This window comes from Acaromyces ingoldii (genome assembly GCF_003144295.1).
Source record: "Acaromyces ingoldii strain MCA 4198 unplaced genomic scaffold FA10scaffold_10, whole genome shotgun sequence".
NCBI lineage: Eukaryota > Fungi > Basidiomycota > Exobasidiomycetes > Exobasidiales > Cryptobasidiaceae > Acaromyces > Acaromyces ingoldii.
Window position 1 is genome coordinate 97,626 of NW_020290256.1, and position 10,646 is coordinate 108,271.

A 10,646-nucleotide genomic window follows, 5' to 3' on the forward strand; every position below is an offset into this window, starting at 1 on the left:
ACAAAGGATCAATATGGCTATCTCATATGAAAGCTTGCCTGCAGTCGCCGACATGCTCGATCAGGAACAGAAGAAGAATATGGAGATCTGCCACTTCCATTTTTCACGAGGCGAAGGAGCGCGGATTGCTCGAGAAAGCCTGATCGGAAACATCCGCATGTCCCAGCTTATACTATCGCAGAATTTTGTACAATCTAAGGCCTGCTAGATTTCTATTGACGAACGGATAGCAGGTTCGATCGTCGTCGACTTGAGCAGGCATGTGCTCCATGACAATTCTCGGAAATTCTTCCTGGCTAGCTTTGATCAGTCAAAATGAAGGGGGAGAGGTGCGAGAGCTTTGGCTTGAAGATAATTGACTAACACCTGATTGCCAGATGCTGACGCCGGATAACGCTCATGACTGCTGGTCTGTTGGCTGTTTCCAGCCCGAGCAGCGAGGAGAGGAGATGCTTGCATCTACCGTAATGGGCATCTTGACTGGAATGGCCTTCTTACACGAAAGACAAAAATGAAAGAGGGGCACACTACAGCAACACAGCAAACATTTGGCGGTCACTGAGTAATACCTCGAATTTACACAACCTTGCAGCAAAGACGTCAAAGAAGTGGGGCGATGCCGAAGAAACCCTAATTTGGAAATGATGGCGACTTGTGTTTCGCGTCGTGAGAGCTGTAGATATTTGGGTTCGCCATCTTTTCCGCAGATTTTCGGGTTTCGCAGATTTTTGTTCGTAGAAAACGGTCCATGGTTTGAATACACGCTGAGATCTAGCTCTCACTCGGGAAGTTCCAGACGTCAGAGTCGACAAATTTGACAGTGTACACTGGTTGGAGAAGGGTCTATTCGTTGGCAAAAGCGCAGGGACGTCCCCGATACGACATGACTGAAGATGTCCCCACCGCCTTCGGCAGTCAGAATGCTGGAGCCTTAATATCCGTCTTTCAAATGCCAGTGGGTTCAGCAGCTGTGGACAAATGTGACAGTGTCTAGAGGATGAAGGGCTAGACCGCCTGCTCTGTTTCAATGAAGCCACTCATAAAATTCTCTTGTTTATGATGAGCATTGCGTATCGCTAAGCAAAATTGTCGGGATGAAAGTGGACCGGAGCTGCACAAGTGTTTCCAGATGGTCTATGCTCTCCTTGCCCTCCGTGAACGACAAACTCAATGTCATTTACACTCGTACAGGGCAAGCTGTGGACACAGTGTGTGTGGGGAGCGCGTACACACAGCACGAATTACGCAAGACGGTGAGTTTGCATGATCGTTGCACTGGTGAATGTCGATCATGATGAAAATCGAGTGTCTATCGAGGCTGCTCGGGTGCACTGCTAGGCGGGGCTATGGCCAATGAAACGAAGACTTGATCACCTTCTGTTTTCTTCCCTGCGTCCACCGAAGATGCAAGAAATGAGTTTGTTGGAGCGGCACGCACCCAAGCCCACTATTCTGTCTGCGAGCTGTTCGGCAACCAGACGTGCGAGAGATAACCTTCTAGCCCTCCAGACGAGCCAAAGAGGGGAGGCGGGAGACTCGGTAGCGACGTCATCAGGCTATCCAATAATTCGTTTGTTCTTATGCATGCCACGAAGCTGGACGAAACTGGTCGAAGTCGGATTCAACTGGAGCAGCCCGAGAACGCAGATGCTGAGGTACCGGGCTTTGGTAAGTCGTCTGCACACGCAATCGCTTCTCGAATGTCCGTGTCGTCATGCCGAACAAGATACGATCTTCTGGCTATTGTTTTGCGCTTTCAGTGACTAGCAATGCAGCAAGCGGCGTGGTTCACGGCACGCTACTTCAACTGGCATGTACACAGTCAATTCTCTCCCAAGTAATAATTTCGTCAGGACTTGCTGCGCCCCGGTCACCAATACTTTCTTCGAGCGACCTAAGCTTTTTCGTTTGCACTTTGATAAGTCGATGGCTCGTTTACAAAGAGTTAGGAGTGATTTAGCGCAATTTGCTTCCTAGGGAAATGGTCTATCGAAGCAAGAGGCTACTTCAAGAGCATGGCACGTGCTGGTAAGAAGATCGGGCATCTCTCTTTAGTGGCTGTCATTAGCTTCCATACCGTCATTGGGATGCCTTAGTCTTAGAAAAGATCAAGAATTCAGCCGATCGCTCGCTTCATTCTTATTTCCGAGGTCGAGGCCGATTCGCTGATTGCGCATCGGGGCTCGCTCCACAACATGCGCGTCGCCGCGTCGCGCTTTCGCTGGTTGATGCGTTGATGGTGCTGTTTTAGAAGCAAGAGTAAGAATAAAAACTAGATCAAAATCATTTATGTCCAAATGAGGTATGTGATGATCAGTAATACTTGGACAGGATTTTGGTTAGCCAGGCAGAACAGAGCCGGCGTATTGAATGGTGTACCAGATTCACAGCTGTAGCTTGCCTGAGAGCCGAGAACGATGCAGATGACATTGCATGCTCATCTCGCTGCTGGACGTTGATGGCTTCTGCTATGACAAGGCTCTGCTACTAACCATCGACGCCATGGCAGACTTGTAACATGCCATGCCCCACTTCCAGGCGACACGGCAAGGACAATTCCTCTTCTCGCAGGGCGGAATCATTTCCGAGAATGTCTGGAAATAATCTTGGGTCACGCGTTACTTGAGGGATTTCTACGCGACGAGCAGAATCAGTTATGCAAGATCATGCGAAATTGTATAAGCTCCTTCCCGCGTTTGTAGTGTAAAGATATATTCCGGGCCTGAACCGCGGCTTGCTGGACTGAATGCAGGCTCCACTCTCCGTTGCCAAAAAAAGGAGAGATATGATCAGGTGCAGCACCGCCTAGGGCACAAAGAGCGTCGAAATAGTCCAGGGCCTGCTGCTTCTTGCCATGTGGATGCCCGATTCGAAACACTGGAACGATGATCGATCTTGGGTGTACAGCGGCCTAGCGATGCGCATTGCTACCGATCTGGGCATTTCACAGCAGCACGAGGGCGCATGCGAGGACGTCATCAACAATTTCAAAAATATCGCCAATGACACAAAACCCGAGACTCTCAACCGGCAGCGGACGTGATTATGCTGCTATATAGCCGAGCTCTATAGTCGACAAGAGCTTTTCAGCCCTACTGGGTAAGAAGGACAAGCTCCAAGATGATGATCTGATCATCCACTGCCGTAGATGGTGCCTTGTAGCAATCCGCGGAGGTGAAGATGATGAAAGGCTAAATCGCCCGTGGAATACGGCGATCGCCGCTTTTGTCGACTTGCTTCGTATGCTGTGTCGCCAACTCAAGCATCTTCGTACCTGGAATCTCCGCCGGTCGGCCGCCCCAATGTTCAAGCATAGACTACAGAAGACGAAGGCGGCAAACACCAAGACAACGGCAAAACCTACCCACGCTACTGTTGACCACGAGGCCAAGCTGGCGTGTATTCGTACCTTCAACGAAGAGCTAGACGAGTGGAACAAGCACTGGGTTTCAAGACTGCTTTTCAAACTGCCTGAGCGATGTCAGTCCCATAAGCTAGATCACGATTCGAGGCTGCTCCTTTCGCTGCACCGGCAGTGGTCCCCTCGAATTAGCTACGCTGGGCTGCTTGTCAACTCCTTTGGCCTTCAGTATGCCGTCAATCTCCCAAGAAGAAAGGGAAAGGTAGGTGCAACTCATCATGGTCACGTACGCTAGCGTATTTCTCTTCAAGCTCGCTTGCAATCAGGCGAAATTGGCAGAGCACCATGACAAAGAGGACGCTCTTGCACTCGTCCAGGAAGTTGCGGATACGTTGAATAGTACTACTATGGTCAACACCACCAACGCGGCGCTTTATGCGAACTTGCTGCAGTCATTGCTCAATTCACCCTCACAACTAAGCGCCGTCACAGAGCAACTGCAACATGCCATCAGTCTCTCGACTGACATCGGAGTGTTACCTTTGGCTAAATCCGTCTCTAGTCCTGAAGCTCTCGTTCAGTCTCCAGTAGTTCGTGGGACACATAACTTCATACTCGGATGATATTGTTGCATGCCATTCTGGTATGCTAGGTCTACCAGAGGACGGCTTTCTGGACGAAAAATTTTGGTCTGAAATGCTTCCTTTCACCTCCCACCCTTCTCTGCATGCTTTAAGTCCCTCTATTTAACACGACTTTCCTGCACTTTTACCTCCCTATTTCTGTCTGGGAACTAAAACTATACTTTCATGCTCGATATGAGATTAAGGAGAAAAATGAAATTGATGAGGAGGGAGAAAGATGACATTGAGAAGAAGATAGAAAAACAACTTCTCGATGCAACAAGACATTGAACAAGCAAGGTAAAGCCTTCTCGCATGCTCTTGCAACTCTCTGAGTCCTGTGCTCGAGCAGGATTGTTGAAGTCGGCACCTCTGAAGTTCGAGTGCACTTCAACTGCCACTGAGCCTCAACGTGCTCTGGTGCACCCATGGAAGGACTACGAATGACACATCTGAACCTCATCTTTGGAACTCATTTCTCACTTTCTCACGAGATTGGCAGACTGATTGATGAGCGGGCGCCAGAACGGTCCGGACTTGGGTGTCTGAAATTGTACCACCTCTCCGCCTCGCCTACATTGTCTATTTTGCTCTGCAAATCGTGCCAATGATGGACGATACATGCTGTGCAACAAAGCGCCGAGCATTCAAATGGACTAACTCTGCATGTACTACAAATAGTGACGAGCAGAGACAACCTCATTTGCCCAGCTCTTTCTATGGAACTTGAAATAGGGCATGGTGTTTTGCGGTAGAGTTCCAATTCTAGCATAGATGACGGTGCGGAAGAGGACCATTAGGGCGAAGTTCGGTCAATCCCTTGTTCTTTTGAAGCCGAGGACCATCGAAGCTTTTGACCGGCGTAGAGCGCTATCCAGGAAAGCGCAAGAAGAACAGGGACCTCTACTAGCGGGCCAATTGTTGCTGCCAAAGCCTGATTCGAGTCAGCTCCGTAGACAGATACGCACACAGCAATGGCAAGCTCGAAATTGTTGCTGCCTGCTGTGAACGCTTGCACGACCGCCATCTGGTATCCCCAATTTTCGTGTCCATATCGTTTGCTGAAGTGCCATACGAGGAAGAAAGCCAGGGTCCACATGATGGCGAAGTATAAGACCAACGGCACAAACGTGCGAAACGTCGGCCCCAGGTTGTGCAAGATATGTTTAGCCTGTTCTGCGAAAATTATGATGATGGTGTATAAGAGACCGACGAGTGAGAGTGGTCCGAAGAAGTGCAAGAACTTTCGCTCGAAGAAAGCCCGCCCTGCGGTTCGGATGATGAGAAAACGTGTGAGCACGCCGGAAATCAGCGGTATACCCAAGTAGATGAGGACAGAGATCGCCGTGTCGCCGTAGTCGAGTTTGTATGACTGAGATCCCGAGATGACGTTAACGAACCAGAGGCTGAAGGGTGCATAAAGGACTATTTGAAGAATCGAGTTGATGATGACTAGGATTGCGCAGACGGAGGCATCGCCGCGCGCAATCTTGTTCCATATCATCACCATAGCAATACACCGCGCAAGGCCGACCATGATGATACCAATACGGTACTCTTCTAGGTCTGGTAGCGTTGCCCAGGCGATTCCTAACATCAGAAATGGGCCTATGACCCAATTGAGAATTAGCGAGAGCAAGATTTGCAGCCAAATTTTTGAGCTCTTGAATGTTTTCGGGAGCTGCTCGTATGGAACCTGTTGGAGTACGGTGCAATGCGTGTGAGCTGAAAGATATGTCTTCTCACGTTGTAGGTACGGAAGCACACCTTGGTCAAGATTGGCCACATCATTACGATGAGACCCACGACAAGCGGCGCGGATACACCTTTGAGGTTGCCTTTGTTGAGCGTGCTGTTCACATTTGGCGCGAATTCACCTATCACTACGCCGATGATCATGGCGAGGATGATGAAAAGCGTCAGGAAGCGATCCAGCCAGTTGAGGCCAAGAAGAATACTTTTAGCGGTTGCGTTAGAGACGTCCTCTTCCTCACGCATGTCTTTGTGCGTAGGGACACCACCATGACTGCGAAAATTCGTGAGACCTTTTTGACTTGCGCGACTGCAGGTGCCAATTTCTGCGCAGCCGAGGCTACTAGAGTCTGGAGCTTTGCTTTCCAGGGGTGATGACATGTTGACGGTGGCGGACGGTGCTGTTGTCAGGTGCTCCTCGCGTTGCAGGCTCTGGCAAAGCGTGTAACACAGCGGACTGGTGTAGCAACAGTATTGCCGAACGTTTAACAAACCAAACGCGTATGAAAGTCCGGGCTACCTATATATATGGCGAGAGAGCCTTGAGCCCGTTTTTAGGTAATTTGAATTTGAAATTGCCCATGTCAAATTCGCTTGGCTGTGCATGACGTTTCCACGATGCTGCATAACTGTATTTCAAATTCAAGTCTATAGCGAAGGAACCGACGCCAGAACGTGTCAGTGCCGTGAAGTGAACTCGTTGCAGAGCACCTATAAAAGCTGCGTCGCTGCTCCCGAGAAGTAGGTGGCCCCGAGTACCCTATAGTCTCCTTCGCCCAAAAAGGGGAGGCCTTCGCTCAGTTCGCGCCTCCCACACTGCAAAGGTGTCACCAATTGAGATGCCAGAACATCATCCAATTGACGCCAAGGACTGGTACTCTGTCTACGGGGCGCCGCGAAACTCGCTGCAGCACCTCGGGTCCATCACCATCGAAGAGCTTGCAATACTCCTTTCTCAGCGGACGGTCGGTAAGGATTTCTTGGTCATCGACGTAAGGCGAGCAGATTGCACGGTGAGGATTTGATCCACTTACGGGTTGCAGGTGGTGTAGGCTTTTAACCTTTCTCAAATGTAGTCTATGATTCCGGGTGCCGTCAACATTCCCGCTCACTCGCTGCCGGTATCGCTCGCTCCTCTGCTACCCCTTCTCAGTCACATTCCCCTGATCGTCTTTCATTGCAGCCGATCCGCGGGCCGCGCTCCTCGAGCTGCCGGTTGGTATGCCGATGCACTGCAGACGCAAGAGATGCACACTTCCGAGGAGATAAAAAAGCGCGTGGTCATCCTACAGGGCGGAATCGTTCGTTGGGAAGAGATCTTTGGAGCGGGAGACCTCCATAAACGAGGTCAAAAGGAAGGTATGCGCACTACGCAGCTATGAAACCTTTCTCTCATCTCCTGAACGTGACATTTTGTGTGACCTAAAATGCTTTTATTTCTTGTCTCTTTCCGTAATTAGATGCGCATGGTGAGCGCGGCAGCAAGATCATGCGATCGATCGTAAAGTCATACTGGACGTCCTGATTAGTGGACGGATAAAGCTACAGACGTCTTCAACATTTGCGAAACAATATTATCATTGAGACAGCATGTCTTTTCTTCATTGCAGGAGCTCACCAAAAAGTTCTACATTATTGGCTTTTAACAACCCTACTTGGTCTTTAAATCAACTTTCATGGCGACCAAAGCTGCCATCTTCCTGGATGGTTAGTGCTTGTGAATGGGGTTCGATACCGCCAGGTAGCTTCAGGCTACAATCGACTGCGAAATATAGAAGCCATCATGCCGGCCAGGATACAATCTTGACATATCGTTGAACCGTGCTCGTGTATGCTGGGACTGTGGTTGTTGCAGACATCCTGCTTAAGGATGCAGACTTCGGGCAAACGTTGCGTGTATGGTAGCAAGATGGAGTTGAGAAAGCACATTTTTGCTTACATTGTCGAGCCGGCTGAACTGTAAAGTAGCCACTCTCCTTCCCTTTTAGAGAGCCGCTCAAAGCGATTCAAGAGCGTCATGAAAGTCTCGTCGCTCTATTTTGTCTCTTCAGGCATCTTATCGCACTCTTGTCAGGTAGATGCCAAGATCGCTCTGTCCTCCTTTTTTCAATTAGCAATGATCTCATCAGATGGAGTGGTCTTTTTGCAACATTTTGGTTCTCACATTCTTGCCGACTTTTCGCACTTGGGCGTTACGTCAACTTCAGCTTTGTTCGTGTGTGGTCCGCAAAGATGCATTTCCTCCTGAGAGCTGCTTTAATTGTGTGAGTTGGAACAAATTTGCCAGTTCTGCAAGCAAGCTCCCTGGTTAATTGTCTTGTTTTATTCTTCTTGATGGCGTTTTGGACACCAACCCTTTTCTGTAATGTGACGTTCGTTAATCAGCGGCACAAGACAAAACACGATGGACAGTGAAAGGACAAGATGCTTGTGTAGAAACGGAATTCAAGAAAGCAAGACGCTGACATGCTGTTGTGCCTCAAAGTCTTGTCTACTCTGTCAAATAACCGGTATTCTTCCGCATGAGCGAAGGCAGCAGCCATGTAAGTAAAGTGATCGAGAAAGGATGGACGGATTCATTCAAACAACCCTAATTCTATTTGCGAGATGCTGCGGGAGATATAATCCTTTCAATGGTTGCGCCGACAAGTGGTTCGGCTGAAGCAAAAGTATCGCGAAGCACAACTTCTGTAGGTATACCCATCATCACGGGCATCCTACACTTCGGGTCGCCCGGAAAATTGATAGCACGCCACACGCGCTTCACGATAGGGTAGAAATGGGCACGTTTCATGAGAACAAGGTAGCATCGACTGCCCATTCCCAGGTGAAAAAAGTCGCGCAGATGACAAGTAGATAATGGCTCAGCTTCTTCCTTCGACTTGCTTGTCTTCGAATTAATGTCGAGCTTTTCTGGCTCAAACTAACTATCGCAAGTCTGCCATGCGGTCACCGCGAAGGAGTTCACCGTGGCCAAACAGCGTCATGTAACGATAATCCGTAAAGGATGACAGAGTTAGCCCAGGATACATGGAAAGCGCAAATAGGCGTTGAGACTACTTCCCCGGCCTCCGGCCGAACTGGTGCATGAATTTGCTTAGTGACCAAATGCGAGCGATTGCTCAATTTAGTGCCGTGATAAGAAGAAAGCAGATTAGGCAAGGGTTGTGGCGACGCACGCTAAGAGCGTAGAGGTCCGCGAGAGTGACAGTATTTCGTACACAGCTCGTCATCTTATCAAACGTCCTTTATTCTGTGCAAAAAGAGGGAAGAAGCTCATTATTGACGGCAAATAGCGGAAAATCTTCAAAAGTTGTCAGCAGGATAGAGGTACAAGCAGTAATCCGGAGCTTACCAGTCGTGAACAGAGTGCGGCTGAAACTTTAAGCTGCGATTGCTGACGACGTGTATACACCGTAGCTCTGGGACAACAGCATGAACATGCAGGCCTGTGTGATTTGTCAGATTGCAAATTATCGAGTGAAAGAACGCTACTCACATCCACGAGAAAGAGATCGAAGACGTTGTAGGCCGACACAATTTGAGGACCAATCTACGAGATTGTGTTTTCCATGTCCAACCGCGATCAGCATGTAGGATACAACAGAGACAGACGAAAAAGAGACCACCAAGTGCTGGCAAACTCCAATTTGCCATCGCACGCTTCTTCCAGCCTCTTTTCGGGTCTTCTGCTAACCTCGTGCTTGGAAGACAAAGATGAACAAGGTGAACGGCGCTGTCGGCCACCACGCCGAAAGAGAGATTCCCGAAAGTAGGTCCATGAAGGAGATGTACTGGGCAAAAACGATAGGGACCGACCCAAGGAAGAAATTAGCATGTCTCATGCGAGCAAAATATCAAGCGAAAGACAGAAAATGATGGACTCCGAGGTGAAAAGCATTTTACGGACAAGCTTGCAAGCAACGGTGTCAATACAGCGATGCGAGAGACATCCTCACTCAATGGCTGCAAAACTTTCTTTGAAAGCGAGCGAAAAGTTTAGTTTGTTGGCTATGCTGTCTAGCGTCGGTCATTTGCTGCGCTATTCTGTCCTTTGTCCCGCCACAGACAAGGTCTCGCGATCGAAAGTAAAGATCACCAGTGCAGCAGAAAGGACTGATGAATACAGCTTCCTCCATCATCTTCTATCAACAGGGCACAGATCGAACAGCAGAGGCGTTGGCTCACCAATCGTCCAGTAAATACACCGCCAACTGAGAGCTTCTCCGTCATTGTCGTTCCAGCTTAAAAAGAATAGGTCCAATGGGCAGTCCAAATTAACCAAAAAGGAAAGAGGGCGATGGGTGATTCTCGGCCTTATCGCGCATTCAGATGTTCGAAAGAGTGCCGCTGACCTCTGTTGTACTCACAGATCCTGCAGCGCCGCAGAGAAAGGGGAAGACAAGAACAATTTCGATGTCCTGTGCAAGAGCAAATTGGAGGGAAAATGGAAGAAAAGGGAATAGGAGGTCAGATAAACAGGTCTTCGGCCGAAAGTGTTTCTTCCCCCCCCCCCCGCGGTTGGCATCAGAAGAGGGAAGATTGCAACGGCAATGGTGAAGCTGTCCCAGAACGTCAGCTCTCGAGAGTTGGCCACAGAACGCATACTTCTGGGCAAAACGAAATGCCCAAGACCGCGAGATGCATCGACGTTTGCAAGTCGACGACCACTGCGTATATTCCTTGTGAACTTAAAGTCAACATCAGCGGCTAATCTGAGTTCTGCGCCCTCCAAAGATCGCCTTACTTATGTTTTGCTGCGATTGCACTGTAGCAGACTCGATTCCTTGGCTTCTACTGAGCAATTGATGAGGTACGACAACACAAATGAAGCTCGACATGTAACACGCACGAAGTAATTGCCCACTGCTTTCGCACTGGCCAATTTGCGGGAAATCTCGCGCAACATC

General features: G+C 49.2%; 4 protein-coding genes across 4 annotated transcripts; 2 read left to right on the forward strand and 2 right to left on the reverse strand.

Annotated features, from left to right (window-relative positions):
• Nucleotides 1-2,797: 2,797 nt before the first annotated feature.
• On the forward strand, nt 2,798-3,952 carry FA10DRAFT_282131 (hypothetical protein; the record flags this gene model as incomplete). The annotated part of the gene is made up of 5 exons (XM_025523746.1): nt 2,798-3,039; nt 3,081-3,099; nt 3,264-3,480; nt 3,591-3,623; nt 3,924-3,952. Exons 1-5 carry the CDS (start codon nt 2,855-2,857, stop codon nt 3,950-3,952), a joined length of 483 nt encoding a protein of 160 aa, XP_025373852.1. The 5' UTR covers nt 2,798-2,854.
• Nucleotides 3,953-4,523: 571 nt separating this feature from the next.
• On the reverse strand, nt 4,524-6,226 carry FA10DRAFT_246150 (arsenical-resistance protein). The gene is made up of 2 exons (XM_025519395.1): nt 5,752-6,226; nt 4,524-5,680 (listed from the first exon to the last, which is right to left on the reverse strand). Exons 1-2 carry the CDS (start codon nt 6,115-6,117, stop codon nt 4,781-4,783), a joined length of 1,266 nt encoding a protein of 421 aa, XP_025373853.1. The 5' UTR covers nt 6,118-6,226; the 3' UTR covers nt 4,524-4,780.
• Nucleotides 6,227-6,500: 274 nt separating this feature from the next.
• On the forward strand, nt 6,501-7,130 carry FA10DRAFT_246153 (Rhodanese-like protein). The gene is made up of 2 exons (XM_025519396.1): nt 6,501-6,749; nt 6,813-7,130. The coding sequence occupies exons 1-2, from the start codon at nt 6,576-6,578 to the stop codon at nt 7,116-7,118; spliced, it is 480 nt and encodes a 159-aa protein (XP_025373854.1). The 5' UTR covers nt 6,501-6,575; the 3' UTR covers nt 7,119-7,130.
• A 1,989-nt stretch (nt 7,131-9,119) lies between these two features.
• Nucleotides 9,120-9,969, reverse strand: FA10DRAFT_289525 (hypothetical protein; the record flags this gene model as incomplete). The annotated part of the gene is made up of 3 exons (XM_025524306.1): nt 9,120-9,185; nt 9,236-9,289; nt 9,925-9,969. 3 exons carry the CDS (start codon nt 9,967-9,969, stop codon nt 9,120-9,122), a joined length of 165 nt encoding a protein of 54 aa, XP_025373855.1.
• Between the last annotated feature and the right edge of the window lie 677 nt (nt 9,970-10,646).

Coding starts and splice junctions, on each gene's coding strand:
- FA10DRAFT_246150 (XM_025519395.1), bottom strand. CDS start 6,117: ATGTCATCACCCCTGGAAAGCAAAGCTCCAGACTCTAGTAGCCTCGGC. Junction 5,681..5,751: donor TGTGGCCAATCTTGACCAAG/GTGTGCTTCCGT, acceptor GTACTCCAACAG/GTTCCATACGAGCAGCTCCC.
- FA10DRAFT_246153 (XM_025519396.1), top strand. CDS start 6,576: ATGCCAGAACATCATCCAATTGACGCCAAGGACTGGTACTCTGTCTAC. Junction 6,750..6,812: donor TAAGGCGAGCAGATTGCACG/GTGAGGATTTGA, acceptor TCTCAAATGTAG/TCTATGATTCCGGGTGCCGT.